Source organism: Arvicanthis niloticus, chromosome 13 (genome assembly GCF_011762505.2).
Source record: "Arvicanthis niloticus isolate mArvNil1 chromosome 13, mArvNil1.pat.X, whole genome shotgun sequence".
NCBI lineage: Eukaryota > Metazoa > Chordata > Mammalia > Rodentia > Muridae > Arvicanthis > Arvicanthis niloticus.
This window is the reverse complement of record NC_047670.1, coordinates 71,950,973-71,978,458: the sequence shown is the minus strand read 5'-3', so window position 1 is coordinate 71,978,458 and position 27,486 is coordinate 71,950,973. Positions and strand designations below refer to the sequence as shown.

General features: G+C 43.8%; 1 protein-coding gene across 5 annotated transcripts in view; it reads left to right on the top strand.

Annotated features, from left to right (window-relative positions):
- The first annotated feature begins 320 nt into the window (after nucleotides 1-320).
- Rpap3 (RNA polymerase II associated protein 3) overlaps nucleotides 321-27,486 on the top strand; it is a 34,307-nt gene continuing 7,141 nt past the window's right edge. Inside the window, exons 1-14 of one of the 5 annotated variants that reach the window (XM_076911971.1) lie at nucleotides 387-443; nucleotides 2,913-3,080; nucleotides 4,816-4,956; nucleotides 7,610-7,732; nucleotides 10,052-10,179; nucleotides 12,732-12,811; nucleotides 13,162-13,283; nucleotides 14,132-14,202; nucleotides 15,972-16,097; nucleotides 18,647-18,774; nucleotides 22,277-22,398; nucleotides 24,724-24,794; nucleotides 24,902-25,003; nucleotides 26,928-27,148. In XM_076911971.1, coding sequence (XP_076768086.1) covers nucleotides 10,096-10,179; nucleotides 12,732-12,811; nucleotides 13,162-13,283; nucleotides 14,132-14,202; nucleotides 15,972-16,097; nucleotides 18,647-18,774; nucleotides 22,277-22,398; nucleotides 24,724-24,794; nucleotides 24,902-25,003; nucleotides 26,928-27,148 — 1,127 coding nt within the window. In that variant the 5' untranslated portion in view covers nucleotides 387-443; nucleotides 2,913-3,080; nucleotides 4,816-4,956; nucleotides 7,610-7,732; nucleotides 10,052-10,095. Of the gene's footprint in view, nucleotides 727-2,912; nucleotides 3,081-4,815; nucleotides 4,957-7,609; nucleotides 7,733-10,051; nucleotides 10,180-12,731; nucleotides 12,812-13,161; nucleotides 13,284-14,131; nucleotides 14,203-15,971; nucleotides 16,098-18,646; nucleotides 18,775-22,276; nucleotides 22,399-24,723; nucleotides 24,795-24,901; nucleotides 25,004-26,927; nucleotides 27,149-27,486 lie in introns of all 5 variants that reach the window. The other 4 variants (XM_034517079.2, XM_034517075.2, XM_034517077.2 and 1 more) reach the window with 4 other exon arrangements.

Here is a 27,486-nt window from a genome sequence, read left to right as displayed (position 1 = left end):
ATTATATCAAACCTCTAGGATAAGATTCATAAATCAGCGTGTGTGGGACACACACATGCACTCCTGCCTTCTTGTGTGAACCGAAAGTTCTGTCAGACTTGTGAATGAAAAACTGATCTTATTTTGAGATGACAGGTTTTCCATTCAATTTGAAAAAGTTAGTTTGTGGACTTTAAGAATTACACTCATTGCAATTGTACAACAGAGTTGTTACAGCAGGCAAACTTCACTCACAAAGGAAGCAGAAGGCTTGATATAATGAATTCCTTGATATAATGAATCGAGGGGAGTCAAAGGCTTTATGCTTTGGGTGGGTCAGACTAGGTTAGGATGGGTGCAGAGCCAGAGCAGCCGAGCGCGGGAGCCGAATCTTCTGCGCACGCTCCAGCGGCGCGCGGGGCCTTGTGGGAAGGCGCAGACCTCCGGCGGTGGTGTAAGACGCGGTGCGTCTCCCTGGAGCCGGTGAGGGTGGTGGCGGCCGGGGCGGGTGAGCAGGCTCTGCCGTTACCTCCGGCTGTAGCGGCGCTTGGGACGTGGGCCGGGAGCGCGGGGCCGGGACCGGAGCAGCGGCGAGGCGGTGGGGCTGGTTACCGATTGCGCTCTCCGCGCGCCGTCCAGGGTTCGGCCTGAGCTGGCTCCGCGTCCGGGCTCGGGCCGGCTGCGGTGGCGGGATCTCCGGAGCCACGGTCCCGAGAGCGGCGGACCTGCCGCCTCCTTCAGGCCAGGGTGTGCAGGCTTGCCTTGGATACGGGACGTGAAAGTGTTTCTCCAGGCTCTGGAAGTTTCTGGTTGCCTGCGTGACGAACCTTGTCCTATCAGCGTGGGCTGCCTTAGGACCCGGGGGTGGGTGGGTGGAAGGAGAGCTGTGTCCCCTACAGCACCTCTTGGCCTGTTTGTTTGTTTGTTTAGAGACAGGGTTTCTCTGTAGCCCAGGCTGCTCTGCAATTCGCTGTGTAGTAGACCAGGTTGGCCTTGAACTGCGAGCCTCTCTGCCTCCCTCCTGAGTGCTGGGTTTGAAGGCGAGCAGCGTGTAAGGGGCTCGTTTTTGCAGGTGTTCTGGTTTGTGTCCAGCAAAGCGTTATGCTAGATTTGTTTATGAATGAAATGCATGCGTATAACCAAATATTGACACTGCTTGAAGCTTAAACTGTGTTGTTTTGAGGCTGAGTCAGAAGATCCGTTTACACTTATAACAGTCTCTTTACTGAAAAAAAAAAAAGAAAGAAAAGAAAAGAAAAGTGGGCTGGAGAGATGGCTCAGTACTTAAGAGAACTGACTGCTCTTTCAGAGGTCCTGAGTTCAATTCCCAGCAACCACATGGTGGTTCACAGCCATCTGTAATGGGATCAGATGCCCTCTTCTGGTGTGTCTGAAAACAGTGACAGTGTACTCACATATATAAAATAAATAAACCTTAAAAAAAAAAAAGAAGAAGAAAAGCTGTTATAACCTCCCTCCCCCAAGTTTTCCTATCTTAAGGTACCTAGTCCTGTCACTTTACCCTTTTCATCTGTCTGTCATCTGTCTAATCTATCTCAAGGTCGAACTCAGCGTCTTTCACATGTTGGCAAATGCTATCTATGTCCTAGCCCTTTAAAAAATTATTCTTAGGGTCCGCTAAGTTGTCATGTTGACCTTAATTTGGAAGGTATCCTCTGCCTCCTGAATAGCTGGAATCCTAAGCGGTGGCCAACTGTGCGCCGTTGTATTCTTCATGTGCCTCCAATGGATCATCTTAACATTATTAAAGACAAAAAGTTATCCCGTCCCATATAAACTCATTTCTATCCTTAAAAAAATTCTGTGACTGTTCTCAATCTTTTTATGACCGAATGTCGTGAACATATGAACGAGTATGTGCGATTGCGTGGCATCTTGCACTGCTAACCTTTCCCACTTAACATGCTAATGTTCTTAGGCCTTGAGTGACATTTCTCAGATCCACCCAGCTTCCTGGGTACTGATGCCTTGTTTTTTTTCTGATGTCGACATCTTCCTGTTCCCTAAGATTGCCGTTCTTCAGGCCCTGCCCAGCTTCCATCAGTACAGTGGCTAAGCGTGTTCAAATGCAAGACGAGTCTCCACCTTTGTTTATTAACGGTGCCATCCACGATTCTCTCTACTCCTCCATCTGCCTACTCGGTATCTTCTGATGGCCCCGAACAGTCACGTTCAACATATTCCAAACGGAAACAGTCCTCTTAGTCACTTGCCCCCAGCCCCAACATGAGCTTTTTCCTTTTACAATTGCATTTCTTTTTCAAAATTTTACTTTTAATCTATGTGTATGTGACCTGTGATGGTGCATGCACGCACCATGGCACGCATGTCGGATGACAACTTTGCAGAGTCAGTTTTCCCTTCGAACCTTGGCGTGGGTACCGGGCAGGCACCACCAAGCCTGACGTCAGGCTTGAGTGGTGAGTGCTTTAGTCTGGAGCCACCTCTCCAGTCCCTCAGAATTGGATTTCTTGACTTAAAATGATATTATGAGTTTCTACCAAGCAGAAATCAAGAACTTATTTAAATCTTTCTCTTCTTTCCAATGCCTCAACCTAATCAGTAATCAGATAATCAGATTATTTTTACATTACTTGTCAATCCCTTTATGTGACCTTTAGAATGTTGGCTAACGCCCCATGGCCTGGTGTTTTACGATCTGTCCTGTGTCCACTGCTGACCTCTTCTTTGTCCCTCGGAGTTCTGTCTGCTGCCCTTTCCTCCTGGTTACCTGACTGGTGCACTTTGACCTTTGAATCCTATCGGGCTCACAGGCATGCACCGACGCAGCAGGTTTAAATGCAGTTTTCTACTTAACAATATGTTTAAGTGATGATGGTTTTATGGGGATGCATCCTCATCGTAAATAGAAGAATCTCTCATTCTAATTCTCAAAACTTTGCATGCTCAAGACTTTGCAGGACACGATGACTTCGACGAGTAAGGCGGTTGAATTGCAGCTCCAGGTGAAGCACAATGCAGAGGAACTGCAGGATTTCATGAGGGACCTGGAGCACTGGGAGAAGGACATGAAGCAGAAGGATCTGGAGCTGAGAAGGCAGAGTGGCGTTCCTGAGGAGGTAAGCGAAGGGTCTCTGCTCATGTGCAGCAGAACCTACTTACCATCCATGTGTGTACCGTGTGTGCGTGCATGCCGCAGTGCTTGATAGAAGTCAAAGGACAACTCCCTGGGGTTGGTTCTCTTTTAGGGTCTCCAGGAGTCGAACTTGAGTCAACAGGCTTGCAACAAGCACTTTGAACTGCCGAGCCACGTTATTGTTAAATTTAAAATATAAAAATGTATTTTAAAATAAAGCATGGTCCTGTAAAATGTGTTGTGAAGTCTTGAAGTTGCCTGTAATCCTAGTAGTTGGGCGGTGCAGGCAGAAGGATCTAGAGTTTAGTGGTGTTGGTGGTGCACACCTTTTATCCCAGCACTTGGGAGGCAGAAACAGGCAGATCTCTATAAGTTTGAGGTCAGCCTGGTCTGTAGAGCAAGTACCTGGATAGCCAAGGCTGCAAGGAGGAACCCTGTTTCATAGAAACTTTCATAGAAAGTTTATAAGATCTTGTTAACAAAATCATAAAAATGCTGAGATTGGAGTGGTTTGCATTATTGTAAACATTTTCAGAGATTCTGCTTCTTTCCAAGCTTTGAATAATTGTGTGTAACCTATTGCAAGATATTCTAAGTCTAGTGGGTATTTAATGAAAGGATAGTCACGTGATAGTACTTAAAGGTAAATAAATAATCTTGAACTATATAGGCATGTCTATATCTGAAAATAATATAATCATATATTTAATCATATATTTAATCATATATTTAATATTTAATTAAATATATAATCATATATTTAATAACTTATAAACAGTATTGGCATTAAAATGCAGGTAAGACTTAGGATGCACTATTCTTATTAAACCAGTGTGTTGAAATCGGGCTGTTTTTAATGTCGTATGTAGCCATTGGAGGCATGTTAGGTTGCCTTTGAACTTGTGCTAATTCACCATACTAACTGAAAATCGTAGTTTTTGAGGTTTGAATTTATAGTTGTAAATTTAAAGGCATAATTCAGATTTCAAGTTAATACTTTCTCTTGTGACTGAAGAACCTGCAAAATTCATCAGATAATGAATCAAACTTATAAACATAATTGCTACTTTTTTGTGTGTGGGGGAAGTCGGGAAGTATATGCCCACATGTGTGCTCTTGTGGGACATATGGAGGTGCCTTCCTCTATTGGTCAGCACCTTGTGTTTGGAGACAAGGTCTCTCAGTGAACTGACGTACCCTGTAGGCTGACTGGCCAGGGAGCCCCGGGATCTGCTTACCTCTGTTTCCCACTGGGTTACAGGGTGTGTGGCCGTGCCTGGCTTTTACCTGGGCACTGGGGATTCACACTCAGGTCCTTTTGCTTGTATAGCAAGAACTCTTATCTACTGAGCTATGTCTCTAGTTCCCATAATCAAATTATAAAATGAAGCCCTTGAAAATTAAATTGAGAACAGAATTTCTTATTTGAAAATATTATTTAGTGCCAGGCAATGGTGGTGCACACCTTTAATCCCAGCATTCAGGAGGCAGAGGCAGGAGGATCTCTGAGTTCGAGGCCAGCCTGGTCTACAGAGTGGGTTCCAGGACAGCCAGGGCTACACAGAGAAACCCTGTCTTGGAAAACCAAAAGAAAAAAAGAAAGTATCATTTCAGACATTGTTAGTTATACAGAAGTAACAGAGCAAAATGCCAACCCCCCCCCCCCTTTTTTTTTAAAGTTCTTTGTCTTTTTTTTTCCCTCCTGTTCTCCTGTCTAGAATTTACCTCCTATTCGAAATGGGAATTTTAGGAAAAAGAAGAAAGGTAAAACTAAAGATTCTTCCAAAAAAACCAAAGAAGAAAACACAAAAAACAGAATAAAGTCTTTCGATTATGATGCCTGGGCAAAACTTGATGTGGTAAGTTTATCTAGTTCTGTACTTTTTAGTAGTTAGATAAACATTTCTTGGAGTTAGCTACTAGTCACAGGTGACATGAAAAATAACAGTGTCCTTAGGACCTATGTTTTCTTTTCCCTTTTTTTTTTTTTTTTTTTTGGTGGGAGAGGGGTTCATATGTAGTCCAGGCTAGCTTTGACTTACGATCCTCTTGAGTAGGCCTCAGGAGTGCAGCATTATAGACAGGTATGTGCCATCTGAGAGCAGGTGTCCTAATGTGCTTTTCCATCACTGTAATAAAACACTGACTGAAAGCTATTCCGAAAGGAAAGGCTTAACGTCATGCAGGTTAGAGACTGTTGCAGAAGATATTAGAAATGAACGTGTGTCCGCTGGCTCCCGGCTTAGCCGCCATGTTCCCACACTAACCATGACACCAGTGGGCCATGTGTTCTCATCTCGGCAGGCTCTCTAGCAGGGCCAGGGTGGAGCTTCACCCTGGCCCTGCTTCACCTTTAGATATATATATATCTATCTAAAAATAAAAATCTCAATACACAAGATGCCCACACAATTTAGAAGATTATCCCAATTACCCTAACGTTTAGATTTCATAACTACCTATTTACTTGAAGCCACACAGGTCCACGTCCGTCCGCTGCCATTTCTCCTCCCTGCGTTTCTCTTTGCAGCTCCCTCTTTCTCACCCTTAGCTCCGCCTCCCTTTTCCCCATCCAATCACAGGCCTCCTGCTGCAAATAGATTGGACAGGGAAGCCAGAACAGGAACTCAAACCAGAACCTAGAGGGAGAAACTGAAGCAGAGAGGAACACTGCTCACCGACTTGCTTTTGAAAGTTTGCTTAGCCTGCCTTCTTGTACATCCCTGGACCCCCTGCCCAGGAGTAGTACTGCCCATAGTGGGCTGGGCCCCCTGAGGTTAATAAGGACGGTTATCCCACAGAGTTGCCTACAGGCCAATGTAATGGAGGCATTCTCTCAACTGAGGTTCCTTCTTTCCAGACCCCAGCCTGTTGATAGAACTTACTCAGCACAAGGAGGCCAGTCCTAGATCTGAGATAGACTGTGTACTGTGCAAGTCTCACCTCCCCTATGAAACACACTGTAATTAGACAGCCTCTGCCTCAGAGCCTTTCCCAAAGCTCCAGGTAGCCACTGGCATGCTAGCATGTGACAGGAACCTACTGGCCAATCAGCCTACCTTATTCTGGACTCATGCTTCTTAAAGTGGTGTGGTGGAGGAATGTGCATGTTGAAGTAGAGAAATGACCCCATTTAGAATATACATTTCTTTTTGGTGTTTTGTTTTAAGATTTATTTAGTTTTAAGTTATGAGTGAGTGTTCTGCCTGCTTGAATGTAAAAATATCCACCTGTGTACAGAGGCCAGAAAGGGGGGGTTGTCAGATCTTCTGCAACTGCATTTACAGGTAGTTGTAAGCTCTGGGTGTTGGGAACTAAACCTGGATCGACCCTCTGCAGGAGCAGCAAGCGCTCTTGATGACTGAACCACCTCTCCAGCCACGTTTATTTCCTTGCTTGCCTTTTCTTTTTTCTCTTCTCTTTCCTCTCATTTCCTTTAGACCACGCTGGCCTGTAACTCACAGAGACCTGCCTGCTGCTTACATTCAAGTATTGGGTTTGAAAGCACACACTACTATGCCTCGTCTTTTTGATGATTTTAAAAAAGATTTACTTACTGTGTTGTTAAAATTCTTTCTTTGGGAGAAGATGTAAAACAAGGTCCAAATGACAAACTGAGGCACAATTCTGCCAAAGTTTGCTCTGGGGTATTCAGGAATGTGTTTACTTTCCTCAGAGAGCCTCGGTGAGGGGTTACTTACAGGGGTGTAGAATATTCCTCTTCAAACCAGCTGTATCTGGAAAGCCTTGTCCAGAAATGATAGGATGTCCCCATAGCCACAATTATGGAGCCCTGCTCTGTCTCTAACCTCCGTACACTCTAGTCTCTTCCCCGTGTGCAGACTAGCCAGGTGGTAGGGAACAGGAACTCAGGTAAAAGTCTTCTGTCCCATTCCTTGGAGATGAGGGGTGGACACCGTCAGCAAACTCAGATGGCATGATCTGTGTGTCAGGGATGGGCACAGCAGAGAGCTCCAAAGTGGCGATCGGTTGCTTGATTTGGAGGCTAGGCACTCACAATGTAGTGGGTGGGGCTGGAGGGATGGCTTGGCAATTAAGGGCACTGGCTGCTCACACAGAGGGCATGAGCACCTACTCAACACCCGCCTGGCAGCTCACAACTGTAATTCCAGTTCCAGGGTATCTGATTCCCCCTTCCTACTTCCACAGACATCTGCATACATGCATACATGCATATGCTCAGACATGCATGTGTGCACTCTCCCCCTCCTTCCATCCCCCTCTCCCTCCCTCTTACTTCCTCCCTCCTTCTCTCTTTCTCTTTCCCTCCATTCCTCCCCCTCCCTCCCGCTCCCCTTCTCTCTGTCTCATTGTCTCATTCTCTCTCATACACACCACTACAGTCTTTTCTGAAAAGGATTGGGTAAGAGCCAGATGTGGTGGTGCACACCTGACTCTGGCATTTAACTGTAGGAGGTGATTTGACTTCCATTCCTGTCCTAATAGTTGAAGCCCCATAGATTGTGCACACTGCTCTGCTTGTGCTTGCAGGACAGTATTCTTGATGAGCTTGACAAAGAAGACAGCACCCATGATTCTGTGTCCCAGGAGTCAGAGTCGGACGAAGATGGTGTTCGTGTGGATGCCCAGAAGGCTCTTGTTCTAAAAGAAAAGGTACTCTAGGTTAGTTTTGGGTTCCTTCCGGGAGGAAGGCTGCAGATAAAGTCAAGTGAATTCTAAAATTCCTACCATTGTTCTGGAGATGTTCACACTTAAGTTGCTATTGGCTGTCTCCTTACTGGGCGGCAGTGTAGCCAGGAGCATATTCTAGAGCCAGATTAATTACCTGGTTCTAAGCTATCAAGTCCTTTAAGCTTTTTGTAACTCACTTTCTTAGCTGTTCAAAGGGAACAGAAGTGTTTCGAAGCCTCAGCGGTTGATGTGTTTGGTGACTTGATTTTAAGGGCTTGGACAGCACCGGGATTATTCGTGCTTTTAGTGGTAGCCGGAAGTAACGAAGTGTGTGATTGTTGGTTTAACCATTACCTTCCACTTCTGTATCACGGGCCATCTCTGGTTACCTTTTGTAATGTTCAGTATCTATCATTTCTTCTTTGGAGAGAGGCAGGTTTTAATTAAAATCTTTTAGCACAGGCTTAAGCAGAAGTATTAAGAAAAAGAGGGGCACTCAGGAGGAAAGACACAGTCCAGAGCCTGGGTGTGTGCTTCGCAGTCAGATGCAGGAGTGTGGTGGTGTGAAGGTGTCTTTGAAGGATGGCTAGGAACCTTAAATGAGATAGATGGCAGCCCCTGACGAGGTACCGTTGATGAGGGAGAGAATGGACCACACAGGGATGCAGGAAGGTAGGCCATCCTCACTGTGTGCAGGAAGGTAGGCCATCCCCACTGTGTGCAGAGCAGTGGTCGGTAACACTGTAGTAGTTAACTACTAGTGGATTCTCAGGGAATCTACAAGGGATCCCTTTCAATGTGGCCATTGCTATTTTAACATAAGAGATTATTATTTTTATGTTAGCAACCTTCACAGCAAATGTTAATTGTCCTAGAATTTTTGCCTCTCTGCTAGCAAAAATATCTCTTAATCAGAGACTCTGAGGTATAAGGTTCTGTTCCCTTCTCATGTATCAGTAATCTTCCATCTTTCTGCCTTCATTTGCCCTGTGAGACTTCAGTTCCTTAATCTTCAGGGTTTCTGTGCTGAACAGGGATGTGGAGTTTTTTGTTTTTTGTTTTTTTTTATTTTAATGCAGGGACTAGAAGTGTGACTTGTGTTTCACAAGTGTGACATGAGAGGATCTGAGCTTGTAGCTTGGTGGGTTGTCATTTGAAGGCAGTCTGGAGGAAGGATGTTATTACTTGAGACATGAAACTGTACAAAACTAATAAAACACATAGAGAATTGCTGTCCTGAGATCAGGACTCACAGTAGCAGGGCCTGGTCCTGAGAGCTGTGAAGTTGGTGGATCATCAGAGCGATGGCAGCGTCTGGCAGGACTAGGACACTCTGTCCTGGTTGTTGGGTAAACACAGCCTCCTTTAACAATGCGTAGGCTCTCGGCAGAGTAGTAAGAGCCACAGGTTTTCTAGTACATGTGTTTCTATCATCTTTAACTGAGAGCCCACGGACTAAAAGGGACATACTGATAGTTACATATCAATGCTATGGCAGAACCGAAGAACAGTTTTGAAAAGTGCAATGAATCACTGACACATGCTGACAGTGCCTTGAAGAGAGACGGTGGAACAAGCCCAGATGTGAAGGAAGGCTGTGGGCACCGAGAGGCAGAAATGAGGGGGATCCTTCTAGTACTCTAGTGTTGCTGTGCCACTGCCATGTCAGTAGCCCATACTCCGGGCTGATGGGGACAGCTGTAAGGGCCGGATTACTGTCTGCCTGTTTAAGTCTATCACGTTGGTTCATATTATTACCAATCATATTCCTTTTGGCTGTACTTCCTGCTGGGTGTTTGGCCATCCAAACAAGTGAGTAAAAAAAAAAAAAGAAAAATCGTTTTTTCTTTAAGTTACAGTCTCTTGACTCTCTCAGTGTTTTATCGCTGTGGCGTCTCTTGGCATATATCAAGGTCTTATTGAAGACGCTGCTTCCCGTAGAAGCATGAGGTTCTTGGTGCTGACTCTCCTCATTGTAGAGTGAACTGCTTACAGTCTGGTCTCTGAAGTCTCTGTGACCTCTTTCTGAAGTCAGGTGACTTTTGGAGCTTTAGTACACTTAGCGGGTGTCCTGTCCCGTGGTCCCCTAGAACTGAGCCCTCCTGGGAGCAGAATCTAAAATACTGGGTGTTTAGCCCTGTATCCTTAGCAGCTTTGAAACTCTCCGTTTCTCTTTCAAGTTAGATTGCAATGCTGCCTTTGTTAGGTTTCCATGAGCTGGCCCTTTCAGGGGAAGCAAGACGCTGACTGTCTGAGAGCACATGGATTGTCCCAGTATTGCTTGATTCTCTTTTCTTTCAGGGCAATAAGTACTTCAAGCAAAGAAAATATGATGAAGCCATTGAATGCTACACGAAAGGCATGAATGCCGACCCTTACAATCCTGTGCTGCCAACAAACAGAGCGTCCGCGTACTTCAGACTAAAGAAGTGAGTGCCGTGTGTGTGTGTGTGTGTGTGTGTGTGTGTGTGTGTGTGTGTGTGTGTGTGTGTGTGTATGTGTGCGTGCACGTAGGCTTCTTTCTACTTGCTTTGTTTTTGTTTCTTTTCTTTTTTCTCTCCTCTCTTCTCTTCCTCCCCTCCCCTCCCCTCCCCTTCCCTCCCCTCCCCTCCCCTCCCCTCCCCTCCCCTCCCCTCCCCTCCCCTCCCCTCCTTTTCTCAGACAAGGTTTTCTTCTGTAACCCTGGCTGTCTGCAACTCTGCAGACCTGAGATCCACCTGCCTCTGCCTCCCTGTTGTTGTGATCAGAGGCAGCACCAGCATGCCTGCCTGGAGGTTAGTTTTCAAAAGGCTTGTCAGAAGAGACTGAAAGCACACCACATTTGTTCTACTCTGCAAATTCTTATAGGCTACTCCCCTATGGAGTAATTTATTTAATTCATTGTAAACATTTGGTTCTTAGACCGAGTGCTCAGAGTTTGTGTACCTGAGGAGTGTCTCCCGCCAAGTCAAGCAGTGATGTTCTTCACCTAACTCATTAAAAAGCTGCTGTGGCTGAGCGCTGAGGACCACTGACCAGCACGACGGAGCCTGTGCTCGCTCACTCCCAGTCCTAGCAAGGGAGGGAGATGCAGAGGGGAGGAGGGGGGAAGACAGAGAGAGAGAGAGAGAGAGAGAGAGAGAGAGAGAGAGAGAGAGAGAGAGAAACTAATTTGTTAAAAGGTTTTAAGCTGTTAATTTCATCGTGTTATTCAAAAAACTGTATTTGGTATTTACTCTGCAGACCTTTGTATGGTAAACTTAAATATATTCCAGTGTTTCCTTATCTTTACACTCTGGCAACTCTTAAGTACACATTTAATATTGGGACCATCACATGCACATGAGCTGACGTCGTACGGGAATTCTGTAAGACAGACATTAAGAAGGAGCACATTCTTACTGCTTTTGTATTTAGAAGTAGAAATGGCATTGCTCTCTGAGGTTTTCTCTTTTCTTTTTTTTTTTTTTTTTTTTTTTTTTTTCTGGACAAGGTTTTATTCTGTACCCTTAACTGGCATGGAACTCACTGTGTAGACCAGGCTCGCCTCACAGAAATCTTCCTGCCTGTCTCCTGAGTGCTGGGATTAAAGGTATTTATCACCATGCCAGGCTTTGTGATTTTTCTATTTATTGAAACATATCATAAATTAGGGGAGTATTTACATGTTGTAATATTTGATAACTATAATGCATACATCATAGTTGTAAACTTTGGGGAATGATATATAGGCCTGCTGACAGGCCTGTCATCCCAGGTACTCTGGGGAGCAGATGCAGAAGTTTAAACTTAAACCCTAAGTTTAAGGCCTGCCTGGACAACTTGTAAAGGGTCTGTCTCAACATAGAGTCAGGAGCGCTGAGAGAGCAGCTCAGTCAAGTTGGTAAACGGTGCTTGAAAAGCCCACGCTGCCGTACGGACCGATAAGTGACTGTCACAGGGAGCTGTGCTGCCTTCTGTTTCCATTAGTGTTACAGAGAATGTCTGTTCTGACTCCTTAGCACGAGGACTGATTTGACCTCTTAATTGTTTACTGGTTACAAAATGGTAGTTCTTATTTTTTTAAAGATAGGGATACTCAGGTTGGCCTCTAACCTTTTGTGTAGTTGAGGATAGCCTCATACTTCTGATCCTCTTGCCTCCCCCCACCCCCTCTCCCTGACAGGATATCTCTATGTAGCCCTGACTGTCCTGGAATGCCCTCTGTAGACCAGGCTAGTCTTGAACTCAGAGGTATGCTTGCGTTCCAGCTGTCTCTACCTCTCTTTATGGGCGTGCCCCATCATGCCCATGTCTTGTGTCTGCTAGGCAGGCACTCTGCAAGTGAGCTGCATCCCTGTCTGTTTCCTCCCTCTCTCTGAAGCAGTCATGCAAACTAACTAGGCAAGCACTTTCTGGTTGAGCTATATGTCAAGCCTCTGTTCTTTTTGGTTTTGACTTTTTTGTTTTTGGTGGAGATGTAGTTTCCTTTTCTTTTGTGGTTTTGAGATAAATTTCTGTTATGCAGCTGTGGCTGACCTGGAATTTATTGTGTAGACCAGGCTGACCATGAACTCAAAGATCTTCTTGCCTCTGCCTCCTCAGCGCTGGGATTAAAGGTGTGCGTGTGCCATCGTGTCTGGCTTGCCTATGTATTCTTTAAGCTGTTAATGAATTTGGACATCTTTTTATATATGTAGTCATGTTTTAGAATTTTTTTTCCCTGTGAAATGCTGTTTTATATTTTGCCCATTTCCTATTAGGTATATATTGATTTTTAAAAGTTCTTTACTCTGGAAACTAACTCTTTGACATTTGTTTGTTTATGTATTTTGGTTTTTTGAGGCAGGGTTTCTCTGTGTAGTCCTGGTTATCCTAGAACTAGCTCTATAGACCAGGCTGGTCTTGAACTTAAGAGATCCACCTGCCTCTGCTTCCCAAGTGCTGCACCATGAACAGCTCAACGTTTGTTATAACAACTGTCTTCTGACAGCTTTGTAGCTTGTCTTTTCTTTTCTTATAGACCATTGAAATCCCACAAAAAAACAGAAATTGCCTGGCGTGGTGGCACACACCTTTAATCCCAGCACTCAGGAGGCAGAGGTAGGCAGATCTCTGTGAGTTTGGGAATTCAAGGCAAGCCTGGTCTACATGTTAAGTTCCAGTTTAGGCCACCTAGGCTTATATAATGAGACCCCATATCAAAAAAAAAAAAAAAAAAAAAAAAAAAAAAAAAAAAGAATCCCTGCTTCTCTAGACTGGGTGTGTTGAGTAGTACTGTAGTGAATATGCATAGTGTGGTATGCGGCAGTAGATGGGGCGGAGCACATGTGTATTTACATGCACTGGGGTAGGGTGAGGGACAAGATTATTTTTAAGTTTAATTAAATAAAAGATGGAGAAGTGCATATAATCAGGAAGTAAATGGCCTCTTTAATTGTTTTGAATTGCAGATTTGCTGTCGCTGAGTCTGACTGTAATTTGGCAATTGCCTTAAGCAGGAATTACACCAAGGCTTACGCCAGAAGAGGTGCTGCTCGGTTTGCTCTGCAGAAGTTAGAGGACGCCAGAAAAGGTGTTGCTCCCCTCAGGGCCCCCTGAGGTGTTCTTCAGAGACTTAGCTCAGCACACAGAGAATACCAAGTCAGAACAGTGCTCCTTTTGCAGAACGTTTTGAACAAGGCTTGCTTTTTTGGCAATTTAAAATTTTTTCATTTTACAATAAAAAACATACATGTGTGTGTGTGGATGTGTGTGTGTGTCCCTGGGTGTGATGGGAAACCAGGGAACACCTAGAGGGAGTCGGTTCTCTCCACCCACGGGTGGAAGAGGCCCAGGGATCAAACTCAAGTTGTCAGGCTTGGCAGCTGGTGCCTGGACCTGCTAAGCCCACCAGCCCTTTTATGAAATTGAAAAGATTTCTTATTTTGGGAAAGAATGTATTGTTTCCCACTGGTCAGACTTTGTTTCATTTCTACGATAATTGAACATTGCCACAGCAGGTGACTCATGCCTTCTGACCTTCAGTTCTCATCTGCACACAGAGGTGATGTCATTTCGGTGGCTGTTGTGAGTGAGGAAGCAAGCACAGTATGTTTATTTATTAGGAAATCTTTCTTGTTATTCCATAACAAGACTTGTAATAATCACAAAGAATGACTGAAACTTACTTTGCGTGGATTTTGCTCTGTGCTCCCTGATGGCATAACCCCCGAGCTGGCGGACCACGGTTTGTGAGAGGACTCCCTTAGGGTTTTGTCTGCCCCGGGAGAGAGTAAAAAGTATTTAGGAGCTTACTAGTTGTCATTAGTTCATTTTACCATAGAATAGTTGCCTTAGTGTCACACGTAGCTGATAACTGTGGTTGTGTACAAGTTGTAAAACTATCCTTTTCCAAAATGCTCTCTTTTCTGTTTCACTTAGATTATGAGAAAGTGTTAGAACTGGAACCAGATAACTTTGAAGCAACAAACGAGCTCAGGAAAATTAATCAGGTAAATTAGAACTATTTAAGGGCTTTAGGTTTGACTTTTATATCGTGAAGGTGAAAGTTTTCGCTTAGATTTTGTATATACTTTAGATTTTAAAAAAAGCTAATTTTTCTGTGTGTTGGTATTTTGCCTGTGTGCATGTGAGCCTAGTGCCTGTGGTAGTCAAAAGAGCATTGGATTTTCTGAAACTAGAGTTACAGACGGTTGAGGAATTCCCATGGAAGTGCTGGGAGTTGAACTGGAAGAACAGCCAGTGCTCTTAACCACTGAGCTATTTCATCAGGGGTCTCTGCCTCCAATAGATTTCTTTTTTTGGATTTCACCATATATAGCCCAGGCTAGCTTCAAACTTGAAGCAATCGTCCTGCCTCAGTCACCCAAGAATTGGAATTAGACAGAAGTTTTTCTGATTTTATTTTATGTACTATGCAGTTTAACCAAACTGGTAAAGCAGAGGTAACATAGTGATACTAACCCCTAACTAGGAAACGTTTTTACAACTTGGCTTGTTGACCCACTTAGGAAAAGTGATACTTCAAATTTTTATTTTCTTTGAATTCTATTTACAACTCTGTCAAAACATTTCATTATATGTAAATTGTATTGCTATATAAAATAAAAATAAAATACAGTTTTAAGAAAAAAGTTGGCTGAGATTTCCAAAACCATTGCTTATTTTCCTCCAAGGACAGTTTTTAATTTTTTTTCCTTATTTTTTTAAAAATTGTTTTTTAGTTGAAAATAATTTTAAGATTTATTTTATTTTCAATTATGTGCATGTCTGTGTTCATTAAAGGGCACTAGATCCTTTGGGACTGGAGTTCGAGGTGGTTGTGGACCCCTGATGTAGGTACTGGGAACTGAATGGGTCTTCTGTAAAAGCAGCCATGACTCTGACCACTGAACCGTCTCCAGCCCAGCGTTGGGTTACTGCCCTTACCGTGTGCTCTTCAGCTCTGCATCAATGCATGCATGCGATGTCACTGCTGTGTAAGCTGCATGTTAGTAAAGGTGCTAACCTAACAGTAGGACAGTAGGGGACACAGTGGTTTCCAGGGAGTGACCCCGTAATCCCAGTACTTGGGGAAGGAGGCAGCAGAGCCCAAGTTGGAGGCCAGCATGTGCTCCACAGTGAACATGAAGCCGTCTGAGAGCACATCTCAAAGGAAAGGGCGGAGTCATTACTCAGCTGTGAAATGAGGGTCTGCCAGTGCAGGGCTCGCAGGCTCCTGTCGCTTGGCCTTTCCTTAAAGCTGTAGCTGCTCTGCCATCTTGGCACATAGTGTAAGAAGTGCCCGTAATTGGGGACATGTGACTTTAAATATCATTTACTGCACATAAACTGTTGGTTAAAATCTCACCTTTATAGTTGACAAGTGTGCTTTCTCATGTATTAGGTCAAATAATAACTAACGATAAAGTTGAGAACTTTAGTAATATGATTTCAGTTATTTTATGTTTGAAAAACAGCACCTAGAATAGTGCCTGGACTATGTAGAGATTTGGCAAGTATTTGTAGGTTAAGTAAATACCAACTATATTTGCTGGATACTGCTTGTTTTAACTGAAATAGGGAGAATATTACATTTGTTTTTTGTATATACATATATATTTCTTTTACTTTAGTGAGTAGAGTGAGTTAGAATACGAAGTATTCCAGTTATTTGAGTGTAAAGAAATTTTACTATATTTAAGTAGTTCAACATTTCAAGTCTAATATAGATGCATCTTGCGTTACTTGTTTTATTTTAGTTGAGTGCTGTGTCTCCTAGGCTTTAACATCCAAGGAGAACTCACGTCCCAAAGAAGCTGCTGCTGTGAGCAAGCCAGCTGCAGGAGAGAAAAAAACCACTGAAGACCAGCGGGGCAGGCAGAAGGCCATCGCAGAGAAAGACCTGGTAATCCAACCAAGGGGTTTAATCCAATGGGATTCTGATCAGTGCGTCTGTCCAGCTGAATGTTGAGTCCTGCTTTCTTGTATTTCAGTTAAGTTCTGTTTCTAACCTCAACAAAGTTTCTTTTTGCGCAGGAAGTAGAAATTAAGTACACTAAAACGTCCAGTGGCGTCTTACTCAACATTGGAGTTACTGATACCTTATACATAAGAATAATCCCATGCAAAATAATTATATCAGTGTTTAGGGTTAGGGAACACTCTATATGTATTTATATGTAGGTAATTACAAATCTCATAAAGAGAAAAGTTACAGTTTATTTTTATAATGTGCTGATAATTCATATAAGACTTTCTGACTGAAATTTGTATATTTTCAACTGAGAAGATTAGTGAGTTTTTAGGGAGGAAGTGATCTAATTATACTTTAGTATAATTTAATGTAATAGTCAGACATGGTGGCACATACCTGTAATCATATCACTCTGGAGGCAGAATCAGATCAAATCTCTGAGGTCAGCTAGTCTACAGAGTGAGTTCCAGGACAGCCAGTACTATACAGAGAAATCCTATCTCAAAAAAATAAAAAAATAAAGTTTAAAGATACATATTTATTTTATATTTCATAAACATTTGTACACATTTGTTTGCATGCATGTATATGTACCACCCACATAAAGTATACATTTGTTACCTGTATGTATATATACCACACACATGCCTGATGCCCTCAGAAGACAGATGGATTATAGCTCCTATACCTGGAGTGAGTAACGCAGCCAAAGCCAGGTCCTCTGCAAGTGTTATTAACTTCTGAGCCATCTTTCCAGTCCCTAATTTAATGAACTTAAGAGCCTTTTGTGGGTCCACAGAGGATTCCTACAATGTACTTAGGAAGTTATTGGTTGCAATTTATTTGATTGATTATAAACAGAAGCTCTATTTCTTTTTTTGTTTTTGTTTTTGGTTTTTTGGTTTTTTTTTTCGAGACAGGGTTTCTCTGTGTAGCCTTGGCTGTCCTGGAACTCACTCTGTAGACCAGGCTGGCCTCGAACTCAGAAATCCACCTGCCTCTGCCTCCCAAGTGCTGGGATTAAAGGCGTGCGCCACCACTGCCCGGCTCAGAAGCTCTATTTCAATATAGTTTAACTTATATTGGAGCTGGGAGCTGGCTCACTGGCTGAGAGCACAGGACCTGGGTTGGATTCCCAGCACCCATATCATGGCTCACAGCCATTCATAATTCCAAGTTCAGGGACCTGACACCCGGTTCTGGCCTTCTTGGGCATCAGGCTTACATGTGATATGTAGATAAGCACACAGCAAAACACCGTACACATGAAATAAAAATAAATAAATCTCAACATTAAAAAAATCGACATTCTATTTAGGTATATTAATGTTATTTAAGAGTGGACTGTGTAATCTGGTACTATGTTCTTTTACAAAAAGTTGGCTTTGGAGCTGGGTATGTTAGTGAGCGTCTGTAAACTCAGCTCTTAGGAGGTGGGGGTTGGAGGACTAGAAGTTCAAGGCTGTCTTCAACCATCTAGTGAGTTTTGAGATGGTTTAGTTATAGAGACCTTGTCTTAGAAAACCACCCCCATGGGGGAATTGCATTTGTAATTGTTTTGTACAGTTTCCCCTCTCTCCTTATTTCCTACTTCCTTATTCTTCTTCCTCTCCTCTCTCCTCCCTTTCCCTCCCCTCTTCCCTCATCCTCTTCCCTGCCCCCATCCCTCTCCTCTCCCCTTTCTCCCTCCTCTTCCCTCTGCCCTCACCCCTCTTCTCCTGTCCTCTCCCCTTCCCTCCCTTCCCCTCCTCTCCTCTCTTCTCCCCTCCTCTTATCTCCTTTCCTCTCCCCTCCCTTCTTCTTGCTTTGAGTGTTGGACTCAAAACCAGGGCCTTGCACATGACAGCAAGCTCTCTATCTATAAGCCACGCCCCAAAGCAAGCTCAGCAAGCATCTTTGATTAGTTTCTAATGTAAGTAAGGACTTGGGATGTTTGGGCTTTTCCTGTTTAATTAGTAGATTACTGATGAAGTTGTAGAGTAATTGTAGTGTTTTTGTGCTGAAAAGAGAATACTGTCATTTAGGAAAACTCATGCTAATGTATTCTAGGTGTCTCATAAACTAGATTTTATTTATTTTTGTATTTTTAAGTGTGTGTGCTTGTATATGTGTGGTATGTGTGTATGTACATGTACGTGAAGCTGGATATAATTGTGTGAAGGCCAGAGATCCTCTTTCTGTTACTGTGTCATATTACTACTTTTGAGACATGATTTCTTCTGAACTTGGAGGTTACTTGGCTAGACCTGCTGGGTAGGCAAGCCTGAGCTTCTGGCTGCTACTCCCTGGTTCTGGAAGTCAGAATCCAGGTCCTCATGCTTGCTCAGGCAGCTCTTCACGTACTGGCTGTCCCATCTCTCAGCTCCATTAGCCATGAGAGTATAGTCTAACCACTGAGTCAGTATCAGTGGTTTCTCTAAGATCTGAAGTGAGGGAATGGCAGCATGTTTTGACTTTCATACCTCTTTCCAAAATAACAGGGCAATGGGTTTTTCAAAGAGGGGAAATATGAACAAGCAATTGAATGCTACACCCGAGGAATAGCAGCGGACAACACCAACGCCCTACTCCCAGCTAACAGAGCAATGGCCTATCTCAAGATTCAGAAGTAAGTTCTGCCTACATTTTGCTTTCAGGATGAAAACTTATTGTAGATTGCAACTTTGAATAATTAACAAAGTTAACTGTAGTTGATTTAGTATTTTTGTCATCTATCTTCCTTATTTCAATCTTTCCCCTTCTTCTAGTTTCTTCTCTTTTGCAGCGGTGCTAGGTTAGAGTTCAGGACCTCTCATGTGCTAGAGAAGTGCTTCAGTGCTGAGCCAAGCCCCAGCAGGGGATTTATTCTTAAGGAAACTGCAATGTAATTTCATTACAGTTAATGACAGAGTGAAATGCAGAGAGAAGGAATGTGTATACATGTGGTACAGTATGTATCATGTGAGTGTTATTATCTTTACATTCTTAATAGAATTGTACAGTGTAAGTATATTGTATGTTATTAAAAAGTGATTACATTTATGTGTGTGGGTGGTATGTGTGAAAGTTAGAGGACAGGTTGCAGAAATTTTTCTTTCTTTCTCCCACATTGGTTTGGAGATCAAACTCAGTTTATGCTGTTTATGGGCAAGGACCTCACTTGCTGAGTCGTCTTATTGTTGTGGTGGCCACATGTAGAGAAGTAGCAGGATATACTGCTCTTATTTGTATTTTGTGTTTAGTTTTCTGGTCTATGCTTTAGGGTCACACAGTATCACAGTCTTCTCCTGTACTTGGAGGGGCGTTTTACATGTTAGAGGCTAATGTAGAGCAGAAAGTGCAAGGTCAGCTTTTTGTTGAGGCAGCAATCTTGTGGCTTGAGTTCCATGACTGCAAGTTAGGTGGATGCAATGGACAGGGGAGAACGTGGGTTAGGAGGGAACTAGTTCATGCCCAGCGTGGGAGCCTAACTTTGCATCCCTACAACCCACATAAAAGCTGGGCATGGTATCGGACTCTGTAATTACAGCCTGGAAGGAGGATCTCAGGCTTCCTAGGCCAGTAGTCTAGTCAGTCAGTAAGCTCTGTGTTGAGCAAAAGACCCTTTCTCATAAAGGTGGAGAGTGATCAAAGACACTTCCTGCTCACTCACAGGAACACGTGGGAACATTTACCAGACCCAGAAAGAGAAAGAAAAAGACATTCAAGTTGTTAGTGTAGCTACTGTATATAAGAAACATTGTATTCCTAGCTACTGGATATAAGAAACATTGTATTTCTAGTTACTGTATATAAGAAACATTGTATTCCTGGTTGGTTTCAGGGAGATGAGCAAGGCAACCCCGAGTTAGTGAGTTCAAAAGGGTCTGGGAGCAGGGAAATTGTGGGACGGGGTTTGGTAAGTGGTTAGCATTAGAAGGTGATGAGGTGCTGAGCTAATAAAGAAGTGGCCAGACTTTTGAGGCAGGGTTTTAGTACTTGAAGAGAGTGGATCCAGAACAAACCTGGGTCCTCTTCATGAGGTGCGAGACTGTGGTAAAACATAAAAAGAACTCAGTAGTATGTTGGCTGTGATGATGTGTGCACCTTTAGTCTCAGCACTTGGGCAGCAGAGGCAGACTGGTCTCTTGAGTTCGAGGACAGCCTGGTCTACAGAGTGAGTTCCAGGACAGCCAGGGCTACACAGAGAAACTTTGTCTCGAAAAAACCAAACCAAACAACAACAAAAACAAACAAAAATACTAATCAGTAGTATTCGATACAGGAATCCTGGGTCAGAGTTGGCCCCTCTAAAAGGTAGGCTCTAGCTAGCAGCCAGCTGTGATTTGTCTCAGCAAGGGAGTCACATACTGCTGCCTGGGGTTGGGACAGACCCTTGGCATTGAAAGATATCTGGAGCCAGCAGACGTGACAGAGGTCAGAAGAGGAGGTTCCAGGGCTAAAGGCAGAGACTTCACCATTGACTGAACAATGTTTTCTATTCCTACTGTCTTAAAAATTTTATAAGTTGAATTTTTCTAAATCCAGCTTACATGTACAATACATACTTGATATTTAATGTTTTTAAATGAATAATGAGTCTGTTGACAAAAGTTCTATCTATCTTGTTAGAGATTTTAGATCTTCAGACCAATTGCTACAGTTGTTTTTTCCTTTTGTCTTCCTAAATACAGTGTGGGTTTCTGGTTTATGTTCACCATGTCATGTGCCCTCAGCATTATCATAGTGTATGTTATTTATCATTGTCTCCTTTTATGTCTCTCCCTCTTTTCAAAAACTTCCTGTTACCGTGTCATGTGTCATGGTCATGGTCGGCACCATGAAGGATGTTAAATGTACAGCTAGAAAATGTACAGTTGCTTTAATGAACAGGAGGTTTCTGAAAAGAGGGAGAGTCATAAAAGGAGACAATCACAAGTAACAAACGCTGGTGATGCTGAGGACAGGCTGTGCGAGCACAGCGGGAAGACACAGACGGAGCAGTTGTGAGGACCTACGGGATGCTAACTGAGCAGCTCAAATGAGGAAAGCCCTGATCAGGCAGATCAGGCAGATCCTGCAGCCTGAGCCGTGAGCTGACAGAGAATGAGTTAGAGCAGTGGTTCTCAACCTGTGGGTCTCAGCCCTGCAAAGGTCATGTATCGGATGCTTATGTTACAGTTCACAGCAGCAGAGCTACAGTTAAGAAGTAGCAATGAAATGATTTTATGTTTGGGAGTCATCACAATATGAGGACCTGTGTTAAAGTTGCAGAGACCACTGAGTTAGAGGCCCATGTCCTGACATGGATGTTCAGAATCAAAGACAAGGGTGGGAGTAAAAAGTCTGCGGCTTATATGAAGAGGTGACAGAGAAGACCAAAGTCCCTCTGTGTGCTTTAAAGGATTGGCATCCTTGAAAATGCAGGATCTGTGCAAGCATCTTAAAACGGAAGGCTGCTGCCGTCACACACAGAGTTTAAAACGGAAGGCTGATGCCGTTATACACAGGGTTATGTTGCTTGGAGCCTGGACAAGGACACAGTTTTCAATGTGCTAGAAGATGAAGTAAAGAAATCAGAGAAATTGTGTGTAGTGGTCTCAATGCTTAGCAGGAGGTTCTGAAGTTCTAGGTTGTTCCAGTTTGTCTGATCTACAGCTGAGGCCATCTCTCTTCACTTCCTAGTCTGGTTCTCTTTCTTTCCTTTCCAGATGGCCCAAAGATTTAGTGGGAATGAGAAATTTTGAAAGATCTTTCTCCTTAAAGACAGAGTTTTGGGAATTACTAGGCTGTGGAGAGAGGGTAGCAAGTTCTAAGCCATCCTGGCCCATATAGTAAGACTGTAGTCTCAAACAAAACAACAAAAACTTAGCTTGTGTTATGTCTTGTTTTTTTCCCCATTAATTATTTAATTCATTTACTTTTTATTTGTGTGTGTGTGCACGTGCGCGCATGATGGCATGTGAGGTGGAGGTCAGAGGACAGCTTGTGACAACTTGGTTCTTTCCATCCACCATGTGGGTCCCAGTAATGTCCTCAGGCTGTCAGGCTTGGTAACAAGCACCTTTACCCACTGCACCATCTTGCTAGTCCCAGGATTCTATTTCTATAAACTACGTGTTGTCCAGTTAGTAATTTTTCGTGTTCAATAGATATGAAGAAGCTGAAAGAGACTGCACACAAGCTATCTTACTAGATGGTTCCTATTCAAAAGCGTTTGCCAGAAGAGGAGCTGCAAGAACATTTTTGGGAAAGATCAATGAGGCTAAGCAAGGTAAGACTGGAATATCTGACACGCTCACCTTATCAGACTATAGAATAACTGACACACTCACCTGATGAGACCACAGAAGAACTGACACGATCACCCCACCAGAGATTTCGATAGCTCCCCACAGTTCGAGGGTCCTGATTTTTGCAAAGCGCACTTTGGAGATGGTGAGTCTGAAAACTGGACCTTCCATAGTGTGCTTGATTATTTATAACATACTGAGGTTAGTTGGCAAGGGAAAGGAAGGGAAATTTGAATTGTAGATGAACAGAATAAACAAGAAATAGTCAAGAAGAGGGGGCATCAGCAGCTGGGCATTGAGATTAACATGAGAGCTGCCCTGATTCCTTTCTTATTCTTTTTGTTTTGTTTTGGTTTTTGGGACAGGATCTTTTACGTAGCCCTGGAACTTAGTGTATAGACCATGCTGTCCTCAACCTGTCTTGTCTCCTGATATGATATGCTTCAGCGAACTGACTGGCCATTCTCATTCCTGACATGTGTTTGTTTGCTTTCCCTCCTTCCCTATGACCTTGTGCTGTAGGTTCCTTTTCTCAGTCTCCAGAGAACTGATCTGGGCCTTCCGGTGTTTCCCTCATTGCTTTTGTCCCTTGTTTATTCATCTTCGGTCTCATTTGCTGTTTCCTTTCTCTCTTTGTTTCCTTTGACATCTGTACTGGGGGGGGGGGGGTAGTCAAGACAAGAACCTGTGCTGGCTAGTTTTATCTAATTGACATAAGCCAGAGTCATTTGGGAAGAGGAAACTCAACTGAGAAAATGCCCCTAACCATTTGGCCTGTAGACAAGGCTGTGTGGGCATTTTCTTGTGCTAGGCCAAGATTGATACATGAGAGCACCCCCTTCTGGCCTGGAGGTCCTGGGTGCTCTGTGCAAGCGGCTGCACAAGCCAGGAGCAAACCACTGAGTAGCAAGCACCCCTTGTGGCCCCTGCATCACTGCCTGCCTCCGGTTTTTGCCCTGACTTTCTCAGTCACAGGTGGCAGTTGTCACCTGTGAGCTGTGAGCCGAAGTGAGCCCTGGCTTCCCCGAGCTGCATTTGGTCATGGTGTTTATCACAGTGACAGAGGCCTGGGTTTTCTCCCAGCTTCCTGATGTTGCTTTCCGAGCCAGGTGTAGCTGCAGCCCTTTGCTGTTTGTTTTATCGAGTTATGTAAGATGGCACAGCACTGATTTGATATTTTTACCATCTGAAGTGTATGTTTTTGTTTTCAGTGTTGTGCAACCCTCCGTCTGTCTTTATTCTAAACTGTGCGTCAGATGCTGATTGTTCGTCTTCCTTTTCCCTTAGCTGGCCCTGGCACCCGCTGTTTCTATTAACCTGAGCCAGGCTGGACTTGAACCCCTCTGCCCTCTGAGTGCTGGCATTCTAGGGCATATGCTACCACACTGGGCTAAGTTTGGTCATGTTAGCTTTGCCGATTGGCAGGCTCATGGCCGTGTTGCTGCGGCGTCTGCTCCATTTAACTCAACATGCTTTTAAGCTTTCTGTGTGCTGAGGCATCATTGTAGTTTCTTCCTAAAGTGTTTTTGCAGTTTCTTTTTTACATTTTATTGAACATGTCCATGTCCATGCATGCATATCACAGACACACATGTGGAAGTCAGAGGCCAACCTACAGGGAGTTAATTCTTTCCTCTTTCCATGTGGTCCTGGAGGTGGAACTCAGATCAGTTAGGCCTGCCTGTGGCAGGAGAGAGAGGCTTGCTGTGTTAGCCCTGGCTGGCCTAGCATTTGCTATGTAGACCAGGCTAGGTTTGAACTCACAGTAGTCCTGCCAGTGTCTCCTAAGTACTAGGATTACAGGTGTGTGCCCACACCTGGTTTCATTGCCTTTTAAAAACTGAGCAATATTCTGGGGTATGGTGTTCTCTTAGGGGAGTTACTCCCTCATTTATTAAGTGAGTGTGGTTGTGTGCGGTGCTCCTTAAGTCTCTCTGTGTCATCTGCAAATCAAGGGTGCAGTAAGAGGTCCTAGAAAATCCATGTGAACAGCTTAACAAACACGTGTTCTTACTATTGCTCCTCTCAGTGTCCCAAGTAAACCTCACTGAGAAATGGGAGATGTCTTTTGGGTGGTGCGGGCTTTCAACCCCAGCACTTGGGTGGTAGAGACAAGGTGGTTAGGGTTCAGGTTATCTACAGAGATAGCTGGTTCAGGGACAGTCAGGGCTATGTAAGAACCTGTTGCAAAAAGCCAAAATAAGTAAATAAATAAAATAAAGGGATTATTAACTAAAGGTGTCATGTTTTGAATGTCATAAAAGTAATTTTACTATTTTGTTATTTTCTTTTAAAATTCTCGTTAGACTTTGAGACTGTTTTACTTCTGGAACCTGGAAATAAGCAAGCAGCGACCGAGCTTTCCAGAATCAAAAAGGTAGCGACCTCTTCACCAACGCGCCATCGGATTATCTAACACATAAGTTTGTTGGTTAATATAATTAACTCAAGTATTTTGATAGTTATTTCAAATTTGTTTTCAAGGAATTAATTGAGAAAGGACGCTGGGATGATGTCTTTCTTGACTCCACACAGAGACACAATGTGGTGAAGCCCGTAGATAATCCCCCTCATCGTGTGTTACCGGTGAGCAGAGCTCTTCCGTTTCCTCACCGTTCAGTATCCACCGTTAGTGGAATTGGAAACAGACTTGGAATTAGGAAGCATAAAGCGTATTGAAAATTCCTGCTGTAACTATTTAACACTTTCAGTGAATCCCTCATAGAATCTATGGACAGTATCAGGGAGAATCACCTGTTCTGCTCTCTAGAGCAGCTTATGTTTCAGTTACACAGTTTAGCATATTGATCTTTGAGTCAGTTTGACATTTTGTTATCGGCTCGACCTTGTCCGCTGCCTCTGGAGTTCTGTTTGATATTGCCATTGGTGATGCTGTCTGGCGGGTTTTGTTCTGTTGGCCCTTCCGTTTCTGCAGTCTCTGTTGCTTCCTTGTTAGCGTCAGTTTCCTGGGTGACTCTCTCCTTAAGTCACTGACTACTTCATCCACTTTGCTGACTTTTCATCCGTGCCTGAGCTGACGTCCTTGATCATTTGTGTCCCTTTTGTGGTCCTTGATCCTTCTAGGTTAGAGCTCAGGTTCTTTCTGGCCTTTCAGGCGTCTGTCATCTTTGTTCTCCTTCTGAGAGGGTGTCAGCTTCCTGGTAGGGGGGAGTGTAGTGCCATGCTCCCGGTGTTTATTTTATCGTGTCTGTGTGTCATTTGGATTTTAGGTTTTCCCCAACTGCTGACAGCAAGAGAAGACATGTCATCACCATGCTTTGGGTTAGGAAGGCCCCTAGGGTATTAGTTTTTGGGAAATGTAGTTTATAACATTTTTGCTTAGAGTTAAGAGTATCAGCATTTAAGTAGTGAGTGAGGGAGATGGGGAAGCAGAAAAGAGGGGGTGAAGAATGAGCAGAGTGTTGGAGGTGTGGACAGCAGGAGAGAAGCAGTGCATGTTTAGAGAAAGGAAAGACAGACAGAAATGCCTTCCCCATGAGACACACAATACAATGGACATAGTACATTAAAAACAAAAACAGTTAAAAATTAAAGTAGGGGCCAGTGAGATGGCCTACTGGGTAAAGGTGCTTGTCACTAAGCTGACACCCTGAGTTCAGTCTCGGATCTACACAGTGGGAGGCAAGAACTGACTTGTAAGTTGTCTTCTGACCTCCACATGACCCCTCCCAACAGCTAAACATAATAGGAGATTAGTGTAATATAAACAGAGATGGACAATTGGGCAGGGAGACTGCACCAGCTGTGCAGGCTTGCTGACAGGTTAGTCCCTGGGACCCCCGTAGAGCAGGATTGGTGATGCACATGTGTATCCCAGCACTCTGACAGAAGCTAGTCTGGAGGACACAGTATAGCAGCAGCAAGAGAGACCGCCTGTTTGGCGCTTACTTGATAATAGGGAATGTTATTTATTAAACTGGAAAACTACTCTGGATAGCCCCTGTCAACTTCGTAAGTGTGATTTGGCAAGTCTGAAGCCTGGATTGTTTTTATCCAGCTGTTGCACACCTGGATAGTGCTTAGAGTTTCACGTTGGACTCTCTCATCCAGTGCTGGCCCCTGTCTTCCCTTGCTGTACTTACCTCAGCCCACAGAACCGCTCGTTGTCAGGAGGATCCTGTCTGTCAGGAGGGTCCTGTCAGGGGGGTTCTGTTCTGACTGTCTGTACCTTCCCCTCCCTCCCCTGTGGACTGCCTGGCAGCCTGTCTGTTCTGCCCTTTCTGCTCTTGGCAGTTGACCTTTCACCTTTGTAACTGTTACTGTGCACATCCCTCGATTCCCACCTGTGAGAGCTTGGGTAGGCATAGCTTTGTATTCTCAGGCATAGTATGCTCCTAAGTCTGTCTTGCTGACAAATTGAATTTACTTTTAACTGGGATATTAACTGTAAGAACATAGCAGTCTTTTTTTTTTTTTTTTTTAATTTGTGACCTTAAGATGGGAAAACTTTTTATATGTCGATTTAAAAAATCAATTTTAATTGTTTTAGAAAGCACTCAGGAAGGTGTTTATTGAAGAAACTGGCAATTTGATAGAGACTGTTGATGCAGCAGATAGTTCTGCCACTGTCCCCGAGATGGATCGAGCGATGGCAGCTGTGGGCACTGGAAGCAAGAAGAATTCAAGCCAGGGCGTCTCTTTGCCTGCAGGGGATACTCCAAGAGCCAAAGTGTTGAAGATAGAAGCGATCAGTGAGACTTCAGCCCCGCCGTAAGTAGTCCTGTTCCTATCCTCTAACAACGACGTTAATGACGATGACGGTAACTACACAGGCATTGGCAATACTGAGAAGAGGTCTGGCTTGATCCGTGTGTGATCAACTGACTGACTGACTGACTGACTTAGTCTAGTGAGCCTTTCCATCTGCACTGGGAGACTGTGCTTAAGAACATCCTTATTTCTTTACCAGAGGGAGTCGACAGGTGGTTTAGAGATGACACAGTGTCTGATTCTCGATCAGATTGAGTTTGCTCAGTTTCTTTCTAGAACTTCAGTTTATCTCTGTTTCACTGTTGAGAGAAAGAAAATTTATAGAAGGAAGTGTCATA